We start from the raw sequence: 17,802 nt of genomic DNA, 5'->3' as shown, positions 1-17,802 counted from the left end.
TTAGTTAAAAGCTAGGGTCTCATAAGTACTTAAACTGGAATAAATAGTAGTACCCTAACTATTGAAATAAAAGTTACTCCTAACTAAATATAAATAGTATGAAATAAAAAGCTACTAGTTACAAGCTACAGCTAATTTTTATACATAAGTTGTCAATATGAAGTAACAAGGAAAAACGTGTAAAAGCATTTAATTATCTTAGTTACTGTTAATCTCAACATTGGCTAATATATAAAAGTTGTATATGTCAACATTAGCCTATTATTTAATGCACATGGGCTAACATGAACTAAAACAGTTCTTTTTTAATAACTAATGTTATCAAAATGGATAATATATATATATATATATATATATATATATATATATATATATATATATATATATATATATATATATATATATATATATATATATATATATATATATAACTAAGGGTAGCTAATTGGACCTTACTGAACCCATTTTGAAATACACATTTGCTAGAGTCTATATAAATATATACAAAAGCTAAAAACCAAGGCACTAACTATCTCTGCGCTGGCAAATAAAGCGATTCTGAAAACTGCTACTCATTTTCAGATGTCTTGCCTGCAAAACATGACTGGTTACGTTAAAAGGCAAGTGTGCACAAGCAGAGGATCAAAGGGTTAGGGGTTATGAGCTGAGAGGATAGAAAGTTGTAGGATGGGGGTGACAGACTGCAGCCCGATCTCCCGCCTTCCTGAAAACAAAGTTTACATTCTTGCAAAGCGATGAGATGGAGGTACAGAGCTCTGCCTCATCTCATTCTGTCCTTTTGCTTCCAGGTGTGCGTGTCCTCTTTCACATTTAAACCCTTACACTCCCTGTCCATCCAGCATGCAAAGTTTTGACACACACACACACACACACACACACACACACACACACACACACACACACAGAGAGAGAAAGAAAGGGAGCGTGTTGTATTCATTACATAACTCATCTCACAAACATCTGTTGTCTCAGGTGAAGTCTCTTACCGGCACTAAACCAAACCAGTCATGAAACATCAAATACAGTTCATGTTAAGATTTAATCTTCAAATTTATAAAGACTTCCAGCCATGCTTGGGTTCATTACAGTAAGTTTAAATGCATAGATAGATAGATAGATAGATAGATAGATAGATAGATAGATAGATAGATAGATAGATAGATAGATAGATAGATAGATAGATAGATAGACAGACAGACAGACAGATAGATAGATAGATAGATAGATAGATAGATAGATAGATAGATAGATAGATAGATAGATAGATAGATTTACTTTTAAAGTGTAAAGGAGTTCCAGTCTGCATACTGAGAGTCTTAAGTTTTAAGTTTTACAAAATGATACGTCTTAATAAATCTTAATGTGTCCTCATCCAGTCTGAAAGCAGCTGATTGGACTAACAAAACTTGTGAGGCTTACGCATTGTTTGTTTCTCAATGTGAAACAAATGTGGTTTGGGGGGAGGGAAAGGGTTGCACAATGGTAATGAAGGAGCCAGATTGAAATGCAGCAGGCCTGCGGTGGACGTCTGGATGGGGGAGGTCGACGAAACGCAGGGGCGTGCCGCCTCGCTCTGCAGCAGCGCTCACTCGCCTACGGGAGAATGGGAGAGAGAGACACACAGAAGGGGAGGGAGGAGGAACTTGAAGGAAAAAAGTTAAAATAAAAATGGCTTCCTTGTCTTTGGAGTCCACAGAACAAACTGAAAACGGCCCAAAGGAGTCCACGCAAGACGAAGCCAAAGTGAAAGAGGAGACGGATCCGGACGAAGTTTCGGAACAACTGCTCCAAAGCTTCCAGAACTCGGCTCTCAGTTTTTCCACCGATCAAGTAGCGTGTCTGTGCGAAGCGCTCCTGCAAGCGGGCAATGTGGATCGCCTGTGGAGATTCCTCTCCACCATCCCTCCTTCGGCCGATCTGCTACGTGGCAATGAGACCATGCTGAAGGCCCAGGCTCTGGTCGCTTTCCACCGGGAGGAGTTCAACGAGCTGTACGCCATTCTGGACAGTCACGACTTCCACCCGAGTAACCATGGGTTCCTTCAAGACCTCTACTTGAAGGCGCGCTACAAGGAGGCTGAGAGGTCCCGGGGTCGCAGTCTGGGCGCCGTGGATAAATATCGACTGCGCAAAAAGTTTCCTTTGCCCAAAACTATTTGGGACGGAGAGGAGACGGTGTACTGCTTCAAGGAGAAGTCGCGCAACGCTCTGAAGGAATGCTACAAGATCAACAGGTATCCCACTCCGGTCGAAAAGAAGAATTTGGCCAAAGTCACCGGGCTTTCTTTGACTCAAGTCAGCAACTGGTTCAAGAACCGCCGACAGAGGGATCGGACTCCCTCTGGTACCAACAGTAAAAGGTAAGCGCATTGTAGTGTGTATCAAGTATGCGTTTTCTCTCAGGCCCGAGAGAAACATTCTTGAGGCAAACTGAGAGAAGAGAGCAGTAAACAAACCGCTATTGTGTGCGAGCTTCACACTAGAACGAGTGAGTAAAGTGAAAATCTTGACAGATTCTGAACGGATTGCTGTTACATTCACGGTATTCTTCAAAAAGGCCTACTGTGTCGCGGACGATAGATTGTATTTAATAAACCTTGAACACAGGAAACGTCTTTTAAAGCTTGAGCACAGACGTGAACAAAGCTAGATTTGGTAAATATTCGCCATTGGTAAATGATGTGTGTGACAAGTGAAAATGACAAGGAGGTCTTAGAAAACAGGCTGAGAGCATGTTGCTTTGTTGTGAAATGTGAGATAGGGGCGCCAGGAGTGTCTCGAGTTTCCTGATCTCCTACACCACAATGTCTTTCTGTAGTCACGGTTAAATCTCAGGGCAGAGAGGACATTGGTTTAAAAAAAAAAAAAAAAAGCTTCATTAAGTTGTAAGTGTAGCACTTGGAGAGGTAAACCACAATTAATTTAGGAATTTCTTATCATAAGAACTTGGTTTCTTTACAGTCTTGCAGCCCTTGTTGTATGTTTCTGTATTTTCCCACTTGTTCAGTTTCATGAAATGAAACACTTTACGTGTTTATCTTCATAAAAAGAGTTCATACTACAGTTTTCGCAGATATTTTGGAAAGGTTTTATCAAATATAGTTGTTAGATGTGGTCTTCTTCAATATGATCCATGAAGCATGAACAATCTAAATGTTATTATGGTATCAATCATGCTTATTCTGTTCTGTATTTTTTTTTTTTAATAAGCAATATAAAAGTTTTTACAATTTAATTTTATAGTATATATTTGTTTATCTAAAATATTTATTTCTAAAACATTATATTTAAGATGTTAGAACAATATTCAGAAGCCATTAATAATGTACATGCAAGTGTATGTTTATTTTCTGTAATTTACCGCAGCACATTCATGTGGTGACAGGTTGGCTAAATGTACAAAAAATGATTGAATTGAAACCACAAGCGTCACTTGGTCTGGTTTGTATTGATACAACTGTAAAAAAAATGTTTGAGATGATTGATGGTCGACATTCATGGGAACTACATTTAGATTTTTTGACTAAATGTAATGTTTCTGTTTTTTCTTTAGTGAATCTGATGGAAACCACAGCACAGAAGATGAAGCAAGCAAGGGAGATCTGGATGATATTGCTGACAAACCTACTGTTCAGGAGACAAGCAGCTCCAATGCTTCTCTTATATCACTCTCTGGGGCTCCTTGCAGTACTGGTCAGCTTATTCTCAACAGCACCGGGGGATTCCTTACAAGCTCTCATCCACTGCTGCTCAATGGAAGCCCTATACTCTCAGGGGCAGGAACAGGGGTCATCATCAATGGGCTGACACTGAGCGATGGCCACACAGTCACTCTCAGTCCTGTTACAGCTAATGCACCATTGCTACTAAATGGGACTCAAGTAATCCCCAAAAATGAATCGGTCATCAGTGATACAGAAGCCCAAGGTAGCCTGTCCACTGTGGTTTTGAATCCACAAGCCAGTCTAACTAGCACAATACCTCTCTCGCTTAGCGAGGACGCAAAAACACCCAGCAGCAACATATCTCCATTGGATTTCATCAGTCTTCCAGAGGCCTTGAGGAGTCCAGATAATACTCAGTCACTGCCTACAAACTCAATGTCCTCGCCCACCATCTCTACTTCTGTTATCTCTCCCACGTCTCTTCCTTCAGTGGCACTGGTCCCAAGTAGTATTCCTACATCGACAACTGGCTCCATGAGTTCAGTAATCTCCAATCCCATGGTGCCACTACAGCCCACGCAGCCACATGAAATTGTTGTAATAGGAAAAGCAGATTCTCAGTCACCTACTCGCAGCTCCATCTCTAGCCCTCAGGTGCTGTCTTTACCCCAGGTGGTCCCATCAATACAGGGCGTTCCAGTTTCTCAACTGATGCAGCATTCATCTGGGGCCACAGTGTCATCCTGCCCCCAGCTTGTTCCAGTCTCCCCAGTCAATTCACAGTTGCCCCAAGTCCCCATTCCTCAATTTCAGACACAGACCTTGCACATTGGTCCAAGACTTGCGCAAGCACAGCCCCAAAATGGCTTGAACACTTTAAGCACCAGTAGTGCTTTAACACTTCCCCAGATGGCTGATGGGCAAATTACACAAGTGCTTACACCTCAGCTAGGTGACGAATCTGCTTCAACCACCCTTCCACAGATACAGACCTCCATGGGAACACAAGTCATTCCCATCTCCTCACCAACTCAAGTTGTGCCCATATCACAAACCAAAGACTCGGGCCAACCTCAGCTGGTCCCCCTGTCACTGCCTCAACTCATGCCTGTGACATCCATTGCGGGAACTCCAACCGGAACCCTGTCCTTTCCTCAGGTAGTCCCAGCAGCGCCATCTCTCTCCATTCCGTCCCCTGGAGGTGCTTTTCAGATTCTGACATCTGGATCTGGAACAGGATTGAGTGTTGCCCAAGGACCGATATGCCTTAGTCCAATAGGGCCTCCTCAGAGTGTCCCTACTGGTACCATTCCAGGTGTTCAACTTCTCAACCCTGGGGTGATTCAGCTACCTTCTGCCTCTCCAGGTAGGCAATTTCAAAAATATTTTCATCAGGAGTGTAAAACAGTTGCTTGTTTGTTTCTGAAATGCATTTATTGTGTTTTTGTCTCTAGGCAACATCCTACTAGCTAGTGGCATTGGAGGCAGCCCCATTCTAAGTGTTCAAAATGGAAAACTCATCCTCACTATCCCAGCTGGCATCCAGTTCACCAGCATGCCCGTCAAGTCCGTCCCAGAAAATTCGGTCCCAAGTACCCTTGATCTTCAAACCTCAACTGTACATCCACTTGAGAATCAACCAGCACCTTCACTCGCTGTTCAAACCTCAAATTCACTACAGTCATCTCCTTTGGGGTTTGTTGGCTCGTCTACACTTTACTGCAGCCCTGAGCCAGGAACAGTTGCCAACACAACCCCAGGAGCCTCTCCTGACACCCCAGACTCTTCTAGCACTCCCACTCCTTCAAGTGTCCTACAATCCCAGCAGACCCTTAGCCCTGATAGCATGCTTCCACTCAGTCCAATATGTAGTGGAGTGGCAACTGGCCACCAACTCTCCCAGCCAGCCTGGAGCCCTGTCCCGCTGTCCTCCACTGCTGGTCTGACATTATTTGACATGCGTGGGAAAGGAGATCTCCCAGAGGACCCAGCATTGTTAGGCTTGCCAGGAGGAGAGTCCCTCCTGTTGGGCACTTCTCCTCCAGGCGAAGATGTGGAGAGAGATTCTCAGCTGGATGAGGTGGAGGACATGGATGGGGACTCGAAAATTCTGACACAACTGCAGTCTGTCCCTGTGGATGATGATCTGGGTTTGTAATCTGCCAGTGCTTCTGACAAACTACCAGATCCAGTTAGTGTTAAATCTCAAAATCTCAACATGCAAGACTTGCATTCGACCACGTCCCAGAGTTGAGAGGAACTACGATTTATGACCTCAGAGGTTTAGAGTCTTTACCCACTCTTCCTTATGTAGATGGAGTTTTAAGTAGCAGAAAGTATTCAACCTAATAACAGAACTATAGAAAAGAACCTCTATTTTCTACATGGAATTCAATTGTGAAAACTATATATTTAGCGAGGGCTACAGTAGAGGGAAGGCACTGCCATTTTCTCATAGAGGACATTTTCGTAACCTATTTTCACCTCTAGGAATCTAAGGCTGTGTCTACATTTGGTTCTTTTTTGATGATACACAGAGCTTGAGGCATGTTACAAGGACTTACATGAATCCCTAAGGTGGTAAAAAGGCACTAATATGTCAGAGGCAATCAAGTTGTTTTATCTAGGAATGAAGGGCATGTGGGAATGCCTTCTTTTGTGCCTTACATTTTTGTTACTTCTCAGTTTTATAGATTGAATGTTTCTGACAAATGCTTTTATCTTTTAAGAGAAACAAGTCATATTAGGTTTCCCTCTTAGAGACAATATAATAGAGGTACATGTTTATGCTGGTCACAAAACTGGTGTCTTGGAGTTAAATAAGTCGACTCAATCTAAGTAAGAAATGAGTCTGAACACGAGCTAGACAACCTATACAGGTGGCCCCCAAAGATTACCGGATGCAACAACAGCACCCTGCACTGGGAGAAAGAAATCAGATTTCAATAAACTCACAACACTGGGTGGAAGAAAAGACTTGGTTGACAAACTAACCTTTAAACGTGCCTGTGACAGCCACATTTGATATACTACATCCTCACTGCTCAGTTCAGGTGCTGTTCTCTTTGTTGTTGTTTTTTTGCTTTAATATTGAATTGGCTTAAGTACCTTTTTATGTTGAGTAGATGGTGTATGTGTCTGATTAGTCGGTGCAAGATCCTTGGATTTTGAACATTACACTTCGAACACGCAGTGAAGCACTCTATTTATGTTTTTTATATTCCATGTATACAGTATCTTGCAGTGTAAATTTATGATGGCACACTATGGATGACTACGGATATCCTATACTTGTAGTATGATAGATAATTGACATTGGTTTCTATAGATAAACCATTGAGCTTACCCAAGCATTCCAGCTGATTATCATAAAACTGTGCATAAATCTAATAGGCTTGAGTGTTTGAAGGGAATTGAAGTACTGAATATTTGTCTATGCAACTGTTCCACATGAACCCTAAGATTTGTTTACTGTTTAAAACAGCCACTTCTTACACTACAAATCCATACACAGTGAAATGATTTTTGTTTTCATTCTGTTTATTCATTTATTTCAAAATCAATTTAATTGTAGAACTTCCTCATATTTTCCGAAAATGTCTGTTTTTGCCCTTTCCTCACTTGCAAATCAAATGCTTTAAAGATTTAAGGCTACAAGACTTTTTCAACACAGGTCATTATCACTACCAGAGTGGTTTGCTTCTTGCAGAGCACAGCTCTGTATATTTTGCACATTTTATTATACATGGAGTTTTTATTTTTATTTTTATTTTTTCCCTCTGGCCCCACAAATTTTGGTGCTGTTTTTAAAACATTCGCAACTCTACAATAAGACTTGGCCTGTGAGATTGAGTTAGTAGTCACTCTAGCTATGAGTATACCTGTCTGTTTTTTTTTTTTTTAAGAATATTTAATGCATTTATCAATCATTTTGGGTTCATTCAACCTTAAAGCTGTTTCCCTCATTCTAGCTTAGTTTACACTCCATTTTGTGATATAACACAAAATAAATTGTGTAGCGTCTTTTTTTTTTTTTTTTCATAATGAAAGTGTTTGTATTTTACACATTTATGTTACATAGGATTTGTTGCTTTGACTTGCCAAAGTTTTTTTTTTTTTTCTCTTCCTTCTTTCTTTCAAAGCACCTGGACAACGTTTTTGGAAAGTAAGGGAATGTGTGAGTGTTTGTATGTGTCCCTGAGTATTGCTTTTACTCCTTCAGAATGTAATGATTATGTTAATGCACATGTATTTTAGTCAGTAGAGATATGTTTGTTTGTTCTGTTCACTCTTAAATACTTCTGCTTCACTCTCATGTACAAACAGAAAAATATGCAGCTGATCAAACCAAAGAGTTTTTTTTTTTTTTTTTAATCACTTCATTTAGTAAAGGGAGTTTTTCATCATTATTGTAAACGTCTCTTTTTATAGAGGTGTGTTTTGTATCTTATAGTTATTTTATTTTTTATATTCCATTTTGTGATATGTAATAAACATATATAATGCTACCTGAATGCTTTTGGTTTGACGTTAATCTCAAGTTATCTGTGAAGCACTTTTACCGAAATGCCGAAAAAAGTTTCTTTGATCTCAGATTCTCTTCCACATCATTACAAGCATATATATTTCTGCAATGCCATCTCTAACCAAATTGTCTAACAAAAGCTGCGCCATGATTTGATTAGGAAATAACATTGCCTTCATATTTAAATAAGCTCCTTTGTGCACCTGCCATCTTCTCCAGGTAATTGATACAAATACAAACAACACTTAGTCTGAAAGGTTTGTGTGTGCGTGTGTGTTGGTGCCTGTCTGTTTTTTTAACCCCTATGCTCTCCGGTTACCTGCATGTACCAAGTTGTCTGGGCGGGTCTTTGTGGCTGGAGAAGGTAAAACCTGCTAAAACAAAAAAAGCTGATACACTCATCGGCTGCACTTATTGGCTAACGCGTCACTGGAGAACAAAAAGGCTATTGTGAGACCCCTTTTACCTGAGAGTTTCTACACTGGATTCAGATCAGAAGGTACTTTTGGTTTTGCACATTTCTTCTGCAGGTTTCAGTATCCCTGTGAAGCCTACTGGCTTTGAAACAGGTCTCGGCTGTCCCCTGGTTCCTTCAAACGGACTTTTAGGTGGAAGATTCACGACTTGTTTTGCGGACCAATTCCTCGTGATCCCTTGTGGGATCTTCCACCGTCCTTGTTCAGATCATGGCGATGGGCTTCTCCCCAGAGCAGGTGGCCTGTGTTTGTGAGGTTCTTCTCCAGAGTGGAAGCATGGATCGCTTGTCCTCGTTCTTATGCTCTTTACCTTCCATTTCCTCGTCGTCCGGTGTGTATCTGGGAATGGTTCAGAGCCAAGAGAGCGTGCTAAAAGCTCGGGCTGCGGTCGCCTTCCATCACTGTCGTTTTGCTGAGCTCTACACCTTGTTAGAGGGGAACGCGTTCTCCCCCCGCAGTCACCCTCTCCTCCAGCAGCTCTGGCTCCGGGCTCACTACACGGAGGCTGAATTGCAGAGGGGCCGTCCTCTCGGGGCCGTGGGAAAGTACCGCATCCGCCGCAAGTTCCCTCTTCCTCGTACCATCTGGGATGGAGAAGAGACCAGCTACTGCTTCAAGGTGTTTAAATCTCTCGGCGTAGAATCAATGAGTTGGTCTCAAAATAAGCTTGTTTCCTTTTTTTGAGAGATTTCAAGAGCTTTCAGTTGCATCTTCTGCTCGCAGGAAAAGTCTCGCAGTGTACTGAGAGAGTGGTACTGCAGAAAGCCGTACCCCTCGCCACGTGAGAAACGAGATTTGGCCGCGGCCACTGGACTCACTGCCACACAAGTCAGCAACTGGTTCAAGAACCGACGACAGCGGGACAGAGCCGCGACCAGCCGTCAGGGGTAAGAAATGTTTCCTCACTCTATACATGCAGGGCAACAACATGGCAGATTCCTGCTGGAACGAAACGAAGAATTTCTGTAGTACATTAAATGTGGACTTTTTAAGTAGACAGACTTAAATGTTTGGCTTTAGTGGTTCTCAACCTGGGGGCTTGCTCCAGGATGACTTAAAATGATCTAAAATAAGACTCAACACGCTTTAAATTAATTAACTAAAATAATTCTATACTTATTTTAACTGACACCCACTTTTTTATTTCTAGGCCTGGAAAAGTAAATTAATACGATCTTATAGCTTTAATGACACTTCTTATAATGAATGCTAAACATATTTCTATGCTAGCTCTAAAATATTTTATTGGGTATAATTTTGAGTATAGGAATATTACTAAAAATCCTTCTCCTCGTCCAAATGGCTGAGAACCACTACTTTAGATGGTCTTTCATTGGCTCCATGCTGCCCTCTGCTGGATGAGTCACAAACAAAAGTGTTCAGAATCTCTAACTTGCAATAATCCATTTACAAATTCATGTTTGATCTCAGTTTGATAGGTTTTATATCAGATTTCCTGTGTTCCAGCAGAACCTCCGCAGGAGCGTTCCTGAGCTCTGATGAGGAGCTCTCGCCGCCAGCGAGTCCCGGCACACTCTTCTCCTGCTCCCAGCAGCTCTCTGCCCACCCGCCCCCTCTCCGGCACCTGGGACCACCACACTACTGAAATCAATGCAATGCAATACAGGCCAAAAAAAACTGTGTTTTGCAATTTAGAGGTGCTGTGTTTTTTTTGTATGCGATATACCTGACAAGACAACGTTATTGAACTAAGGGTTTTTGCGAGTCACAGTGTGAGCTCTAGACTCTGCAAGCAGCTTAAAAGAGAGTCAGGGGAATAAGTCTACACTTCTTTTTAGGCTTTTATGCAGTTGTGTTTTCAAGGTTGGTTGACAGTCTTGCGTAGGTTAGCAAGTCTTGAGCTCTGTTAAACACAAAACAGAGCATCAGTACAGCTGGCCTCAAATGCCATTTTGCCCCTATTTTTACATTTTCTTTTAAATTAAAGTTCGTAGTACACGCTCGTGTGTGCTCAAGTGCATAATGTATTTCAGGAAAGCAAGTCACTGTGTACTATTTCACTTGTGGATCAAGCAAAAGTTTGATTTGAAAATGCTAAAGTAGCTAAAGCTATTTTTTTTTACAATGGCTCATAACGCTGCATCTTCTTCCTTTGCCATAACTCGATCGCATCCTCTTTATTCACCCGTTTTCTATGTGCAGTGTTATTGATCTTATTGTGAATAATTCATCCATGCATGTTTTTTAAACTGACCTTATTTTTAATCGAATTGTTATAAATCCTCTGTTGATGTATGCCAAACCCTTCCAATCATTTTGTCTTTCAGTAATTCGTTAATCATCACAATACAGAAGAAAAGATGTCACTACTTTCTAGACTTGAAAAAAAAGACCCAAAAGAGTAGCATATTAATACAGCAGCGGCTTTTAATTGACTTCAAGCCAAACAGCATAAATCGTAGTGTATTCTAAACTTATATATAGAGGGGGAAAAAAACACACTCAAATCCAGTGTTTCCTTAGGTTTATTATGAATATCGATTAAACCCCTGACATGATCTTTAGGCTCAGAATGACTAAGGAATGTAAAAAATAAGATCCATCTCTCTCAGGTCAAATTAAATGCTTCTCACAGATTCTTAAAACAAGTGTCTCTCGCCGTCTTGCATACAGACCTACTTGAAAAGTGCACCTCCGCTGTTTATCCCCAACACAGCTTGAATGAACATTTAAAATGCGGTTCATCAGCAAATACCGTGCAAATGATGATTAATGAAAACAACTATTAAATGAACTTCACTCCGAGTTCCACTTTAAAGTCATATCAAATGAATGATACGAAATCGCAAACTCATTGTAACAGTCTCTTAAAGGATGAAATTAGGCTTCGTACAGCTGCCGTAACATGAGTGTCTGTCCTATCATGACACATGGCTCTTTTCAGCAGAAAAATATATGGATATATTCAGCATGTACCATTCAAACTCCAAATAAACACATAATGCCGTGTGTCTCTTTGGTCATTCTATGGCTCTGTTATTGTTATTACTATTATTTGTAGCAGCTCCTAAGTCGCATGTAACTGCACTGAACACATGCTGTAAACATCTGCTGTAGGATGATCATCCTTATAGCGCGTTTAGAGGCTCAGGTACTCAGCCAAGAAGAGGGCCAGGATTCTAGTTAGGTTTTCCACCGTGGGCCTGTGCATCCTCTCCTCTGCATCATCCAGTGTGTGCCAGAACACAGGAAACGGTGTGGGGATCAAGTGAAGCACAGGTACGCCTGGGTCGGGGGTATAAACGGAACAAAGTCAACTTGTTTGATGCATCCGCTTCATGTTGTTGGCACAACAAAGGTAACTTTATATAAAAGGCTACACTACTATTTAAAAGGTTGGGATCAGAAAGATTTTTCTTTTCATTATGGCTGCATTTGTTTAATCTAAATACAGTAAAACACTGAAAATTGTTTACAATTTAAAATGACAGATTTTAATATATTTTATAATGTAATTTATAGTTTTGATCAGCCATTAAGGGTCACGTGATCTTCCAGAAATCATTGTAATATGCTGAAAAAAAACATTTCTTACTATCAACGTTTCTGCTTATTGTCAATGTTGAAAACAGTTGTCAATGTAGAAACTATGCTAATTTTATGAAAAAATAGTTATAACGAAGCCATTAATCATCTGATCTGCATGCATTCTTCCTGAAAAAAGCATTAATGTGTTAAAAAACACACTTCCTGACCCCAAACTTAGTGGTGTACGTTGTCTGACTGTTTACTGACCTCTGTTTAAAAATGGAATGTGATCATCCTGCACGGGACCAAGATAAAAATCTTTCCTGAAGTAACTCTGTTCTGATGGGTGAGAGATCAGCAAACCCTGTTTGTGGAGTCTCTTCTCTGAAAGAGAAATAGAGAGGGATGCTGATCGTCCTGAATGCTGTCGTGCATTTTTAGGCTGCGACCCAACCAGGGTTGTTTTATACCTGCAGCGATCAATCGATCGAACCATCTGGCCGTATTATCAAAGTGATTAACAATCAAAGGTTCTGGGCCACCAAGCAGGTCCAGCAAGACTAACAGATCCTGGAAGGAAAACAGAGCATTCAGATAGTCGAGTGCAACACAATTATTTAAAATAAAATTAAATTCTATTAATATTATGTTATTACTGTAAGGTAAAATAAATAATCTAAATAAAATACTACAATTAAATAAAATGGCTATTAAAATAAAATCATGTATAAATGTAATTTATTACAAATCATAAATCAATTTACCAAGGTTTTATTTGTTTCTATTTTTGCTCGTTTTAACATTTCTCTCATCAGATCTACAATGATTAATCACATTAAAATGAAAATAAATAAAAACTACTGTAGTATTACTATGATACCATAAAGTAATAATATTAACAACAACCATAATAAAATTATTATACAATAAAAAATATTTTCAAGCATCAAATTTGGCATGCTGATACCTGCAGGTCCATCCATAAACCTTCTTTACCATCATATGAAATACAAACAGACTGATCTCAGTACAAAAAAACCTCACCACTGCCTGGAGAAGAGTGGTTTTGGTGGAGCCAGATAGGTGGGGAGTACGGGCCATTAGTTCTGCCAGGTGACGAGAACCGTAGAGAGAGTCTGTTTCTGTCCATTCCTCAAATGCCTCCTCTCCATCAAAAAACACCAACTGCAACGTCACCGCAGACCTCTGGAGAGAAAGAGATGTTTTGAGACTGTCCCACCATCTCATGATAATGTACACACACTTGATTTAGCACTGCGATGCAGCCGATTCTTGTTAAATATGATTCCCAGAAGAACCCTTTTCCTCGTGATTGTGATGTACCTGCAGTTTTAGGGCTTTAAGCTGTGTGTCCAGAGCCGTGGCCAGCTCCAAGATCATAGCACAGGGTATGGCTGAATCGCTGGCGCCCACGAACACCCGCTTGGGGTTTTTAGGGTCTGCCGGTAAGATCTTGGAGTCATGGTGGCATGCTAGGAGCAGCCTGCGAGGAGCCGAGGGGTCCAGAACTGCTAGCACATTGGTGAAGGTCACTTTACCATTAGGGGTTGATGAAACGAAAGAATTCTCTTCCAGCGTCCATCCTGCCGACAGTGAACCCAGCTGGGACGAGATATGCTGTAGTTGAAAGAGGCGAGAGAACTTGAATAACCTTCACTGCATGCTATTCAGAAGAAGATACTTCATTTAATCTGCTGAAACACCCCGAGAGCCATCGAAGATGTAAGCGGTGATGAAATATTGCGTTACATTACTTGCTCGTCAACGCAGTGAGAGTCCAAACAGCTGATAAAAACACAAGAACTCAAAAGTAATCCACATGATGAGAAAAACTGCATGTCTGTACGAAATAAATGCATCATTTACGGGGTTTTTTTCTTCATTAAAAGCCAACGTGTTTAGAACAGTGTTTTGAACTTGTAAATAGTGAGTGATTTGTGCATATATCTTCCTATATATTCAGATCAGATGACAGTTTCACTGAAGAGAGCAATATAATGAGATGAAGATTCATATTTCAGCAGTGGTTTGAGGTAAAAAAAAACAAAAAAAACAAAACAAGACAAACAAAAACACCTTAATGATGAATTTATTTATTACAAACACAGCTTTTCGCTTCCTGTGATGTTAATTAATAAACTGGAGTTGTTGTGTGGATCACTGTTATGTTTGGACTCTCATTCTGACGGCACCCATTCGCTATAGAGGACCCTTTGGTGATCAGATCTTGGACGGCCTTCAGGCGAGTACATTTTCAGCAAGAAAGGTAATCACGTTCAGCTCTGCGGTGTTACCTGCCGTATGGTCTGGCTGCCCGCAGTCCCAGGCACTCGTTCAATGAGCAGGGGCCGTAGGTGAGACTCCCAGAGCCGATGCCCGTCCACCTGTGCTGCAAACTTCTTTATTTGTGCTACAGAGTACTTATTTGGCTTATGGGCATTCTGCAGAAAGGAAGAGGTGAGCATATGACCATATTCATCTCGTCTAAAAAGGATGTACAAGCCTCGTCCCACATATATAATACATATTATATATGTATTTGTTTAATGTATTATTGTTTCTGTTTTAGTTATTTTTGTTTACTTAATTCTAGTTAGTAAATCCAAATATTTTAGTAAACAACTCTAATTTTTGTTCATTCCTTTCATTTCTTCAATCAAGCCATTTCAATTGTACTCAAAAAATGCATTCTTCTGTCAGCTATCATGCCAACCGCAGTTGAAACCAGCTTCTAGAAGAGATCAGATGTGCTAAATCTGTAACCATATTTAAACCCCGAGCCAAAACCACATCCGTTCGGCGGCGCATCTTGCTTTTACGTACTACAGCATTTATTCTTCACCTTTTTCATTTAATTTCAAACGTTGTAATTATGTTTTAGAATTATTTTATTATGTAAAGCACTTTAAACGACCGGCATGCGCTTTAGAAATAAACTTGCCTCGACCTCCCAAATAGCTGAAGTTAACCACATTAGCCCTGCAGGAATATCAATCACGAGGATGAAATTAAGTTACCTAACTTTGCAACTTTTAAAAGCAAGACAGAATTTGTGAGGGGATTGGAAATGCACGGACGGATTCCGGCTGAACGTCAACTCACCCTGTCCCTGATGAGATGTGCAGCATGATGCTGCACGGTGCTACTGGGCTCTGCAGACAGATACAGCGCCAGGATCATGGCCAGCGACAGCGCGCCGCAGAGACACAGCAGCAGCACGCGCGCGCGCGTCGCTCTCAGCGCGTCGCATCCTGCCAGCGCGTTCCCGTTATTAACGTGAAACGCTTTGGATCTTCGGCTGGCTCTTGACATTTTGTCGCGGCGCTGACGTCGGCTGATTCCCGGTTAAAGATGCTGGGAGCCACGGCGGACAGGCGACAGGCGTGCCCCTCCAGCTTCGGCACTGTCCGCGCGCCAAAGGACACGTCAGTACTTTAAACGGCACGACTTCGTCCACTTTATCGCTATCGTTTCCGTGCGGCGCGCGCTGGTGCGGTATAAAACACTAATCTATAAAACATGTCGGAGACTGACGAAACGGGGGGCGCTTTACTTAACTGTTCTCCACAGGAAAATTCAGCCTGGTGTGTGTCAGGTCCTCTTAAATCGCCCCGTAGACGAGAACCAGACTCGACCTTTACTCCACAAACGCTACTTTTCTCGTTCAAAACGTCACGTGTCCGTTATAAAGCCAGTTAACATGGTTTAAAAAATAACTTAAATGCCACCAGGAACGTCTGCAGTAGCTCTGCGCCTTCCAAGAGCAAAGAACACGTAATAATATACTCCGTTTACGCCCTTCCGTCTGGTGTTACTAAATTGTTTATAATGAAATCACTAGATGGACTCAACACTTGAGCTGGACTTCAGCCGCTCTGCCCTGAAAGTCAGTCACCACCTGCATCATCAGCAGCAGCGTTACTCCCTGCATCTGAAGTCGCTAGATGTTTATAACACTTTTGCCCGGCGAACTGAGAAAAGCGGCGTCGTCCTTTGGAGTTTCGTCTTTTATTCAGGCTATTAATGGGGGCTGCACAGCCTGCCGCAGCCTATTTTGACTGCGCTTCCGCAAACGTGACGTCAGCGTTGCTGAGGTATCACGTCATCTTAAAGAGACACCTTAAATATTTCGCTGCGTTCGTGTCGGACGTGCACTGGTCGAACGATGCAGAAGCTCTTATTATATTGTTATGCTTAAATGCTCATATAGAAGTTACTCCTATATTTACTTTATTAAAAAAGCGAGGATGTTGCCAAGTCCGCGATTTTCCCGCGGTATTGGCACACTTTAACACACTTGATGACCCTGATTATGTCACAGCAAAAAGACACATGTAACACGACCCGGCCTTTTACTTGGTAAAAATGTATAAACTTACAATCGGAACGCAACAGATGAAGCTGGTCCCTGTTAAAAAAAATAAAAAAATAAAACAGCATATTCTGGTTAAATCTTAATCCAGCAAAGGACCATTTTAAACCAGTATCCCAGCTTCAAAACATACCTAACCAGCATATGCTGTTTTTTGTTTTCAGCAGGGTTGTCCAGGCATTTTATCCTAACAGTCACATTGTCCTACCAGGGTTTACTGCGCATATCCATATTGCATTTTTTTCACAATCTGAACAATGCTAATTACTATATTTGCATTACTGTAAGGCTCATGATACACTTTTTTGAGGACGCAACTTGTCGGTGTCAACCAGGTGAGACACGGGTCTCACCACCGATCTATAGCAGGCTATCCAGACAGAAACTTTTTACCTATACCCAGTGAGAAGTGCCCAAGCAACGCTGCTCGAAAAAAAAGTTGCCCCATGCATGATCAGCCTAGGGCAGGGTTAGATTTAAACCTTGATTTGACAGGTAGCATTTTTCTCCCCGCGGATTTAAACGGAGGTAGCAAAATCTGACAGGGTAGCACAAATCAGCCAAACAAATTTGGCCCCTGCTGCAAGCCTGGATGCTGTGGGTGGAAGCAGCGAGCCCCGACTCGAGAGGTGACACAAACCCAGCTACCAAGAAATGAACTCTGAACGGAAGCTGTATGAGAGGTGTGATCTGGTGAGGGAGTGTTATGATACACTGAACCAGCTACCAAGTAAATGAACCGAAGCCGTTTGTACTTTTATCTTGATTAAACAAAACGCGCTTCACTGGTTCTCATGTCGACATTGGACATCGTTTTAATCTGATGGCTTTAAAAACGGCTTCATAATTTAAGTACCCTGTTTCATTCAGGTCTTCTCAACTGAGCAAATGTGACCCTGGGCCACAAAACCAGTGATAAGGGTCATTTGTTTTATAACTGAGATTTATAAGCTATAATTATGGATAACACGATATTTGGCTGAGATACAGTATTTGATATTTGAAAATATGGAATCTGAAGGTAAACAAAAATCTAATATTGAGAACACGGCCTTTAAAGTCGTCTGAAACTTTTAGCAATTGAGTTTTGATATGTTTATGGTAAGAAATATCACACAATATGATCTTAATATCTTTACTGGCATAAAAGAAAACTAAATCTGGCTATTACTGCTAACGTAACAGTGCTACTAATGACTGAATTTGTCATTACAATTAAGGCTATTCATGTTT

General features: G+C 41.1%; 3 protein-coding genes across 4 annotated transcripts; 2 read left to right on the top strand and 1 right to left on the bottom strand.

Moving 5' to 3' along the window:
* The first annotated feature begins 1,591 nt into the window (after positions 1–1,591).
* six5 (SIX homeobox 5) lies at positions 1,592–8,216 on the top strand. Its single transcript, XM_043264831.1, has 3 exons — positions 1,592–2,381; positions 3,575–5,052; positions 5,141–8,216. The coding sequence occupies exons 1-3, from the start codon at positions 1,690–1,692 to the stop codon at positions 5,842–5,844; spliced, it is 2,874 nt and encodes a 957-aa protein (XP_043120766.1). The 5' UTR covers positions 1,592–1,689; the 3' UTR covers positions 5,845–8,216.
* Positions 8,217–8,619: 403 nt separating this feature from the next.
* Positions 8,620–11,029, top strand: six9 (SIX homeobox 9). 2 transcript variants are annotated; one of them, XM_043216512.1, is made up of 3 exons: positions 8,620–9,305; positions 9,411–9,574; positions 10,158–11,029. In XM_043216512.1, the coding sequence occupies exons 1-3, from the start codon at positions 8,898–8,900 to the stop codon at positions 10,291–10,293; spliced, it is 708 nt and encodes a 235-aa protein (XP_043072447.1). In that variant the 5' UTR covers positions 8,620–8,897; the 3' UTR covers positions 10,294–11,029. The 2 variants fall into 2 exon arrangements, with proteins under 2 accessions (XP_043072447.1, XP_043072446.1); XM_043216511.1 differs by having other exon boundaries at positions 10,155–11,029.
* Positions 11,030–11,155: 126 nt separating this feature from the next.
* Positions 11,156–16,280, bottom strand: qpctla (glutaminyl-peptide cyclotransferase-like a). The gene is made up of 7 exons (XM_043216510.1): positions 15,300–16,280; positions 14,492–14,638; positions 13,521–13,814; positions 13,221–13,382; positions 12,647–12,746; positions 12,444–12,560; positions 11,156–11,933 (listed from the first exon to the last, which is right to left on the bottom strand). Exons 1-7 carry the CDS (start codon positions 15,507–15,509, stop codon positions 11,788–11,790), a joined length of 1,176 nt encoding a protein of 391 aa, XP_043072445.1. The 5' UTR covers positions 15,510–16,280; the 3' UTR covers positions 11,156–11,787.
* Between the last annotated feature and the right edge of the window lie 1,522 nt (positions 16,281–17,802).

The sequence above is a fragment of the Puntigrus tetrazona genome, chromosome 18 (assembly GCF_018831695.1).
Source record: "Puntigrus tetrazona isolate hp1 chromosome 18, ASM1883169v1, whole genome shotgun sequence".
In the NCBI taxonomy this organism is placed as follows: domain Eukaryota; kingdom Metazoa; phylum Chordata; class Actinopteri; order Cypriniformes; family Cyprinidae; genus Puntigrus; species Puntigrus tetrazona.
The sequence above is the reverse complement of the archived record's forward strand: the minus strand, read 5'-3'. Positions and strand labels throughout refer to the sequence as shown.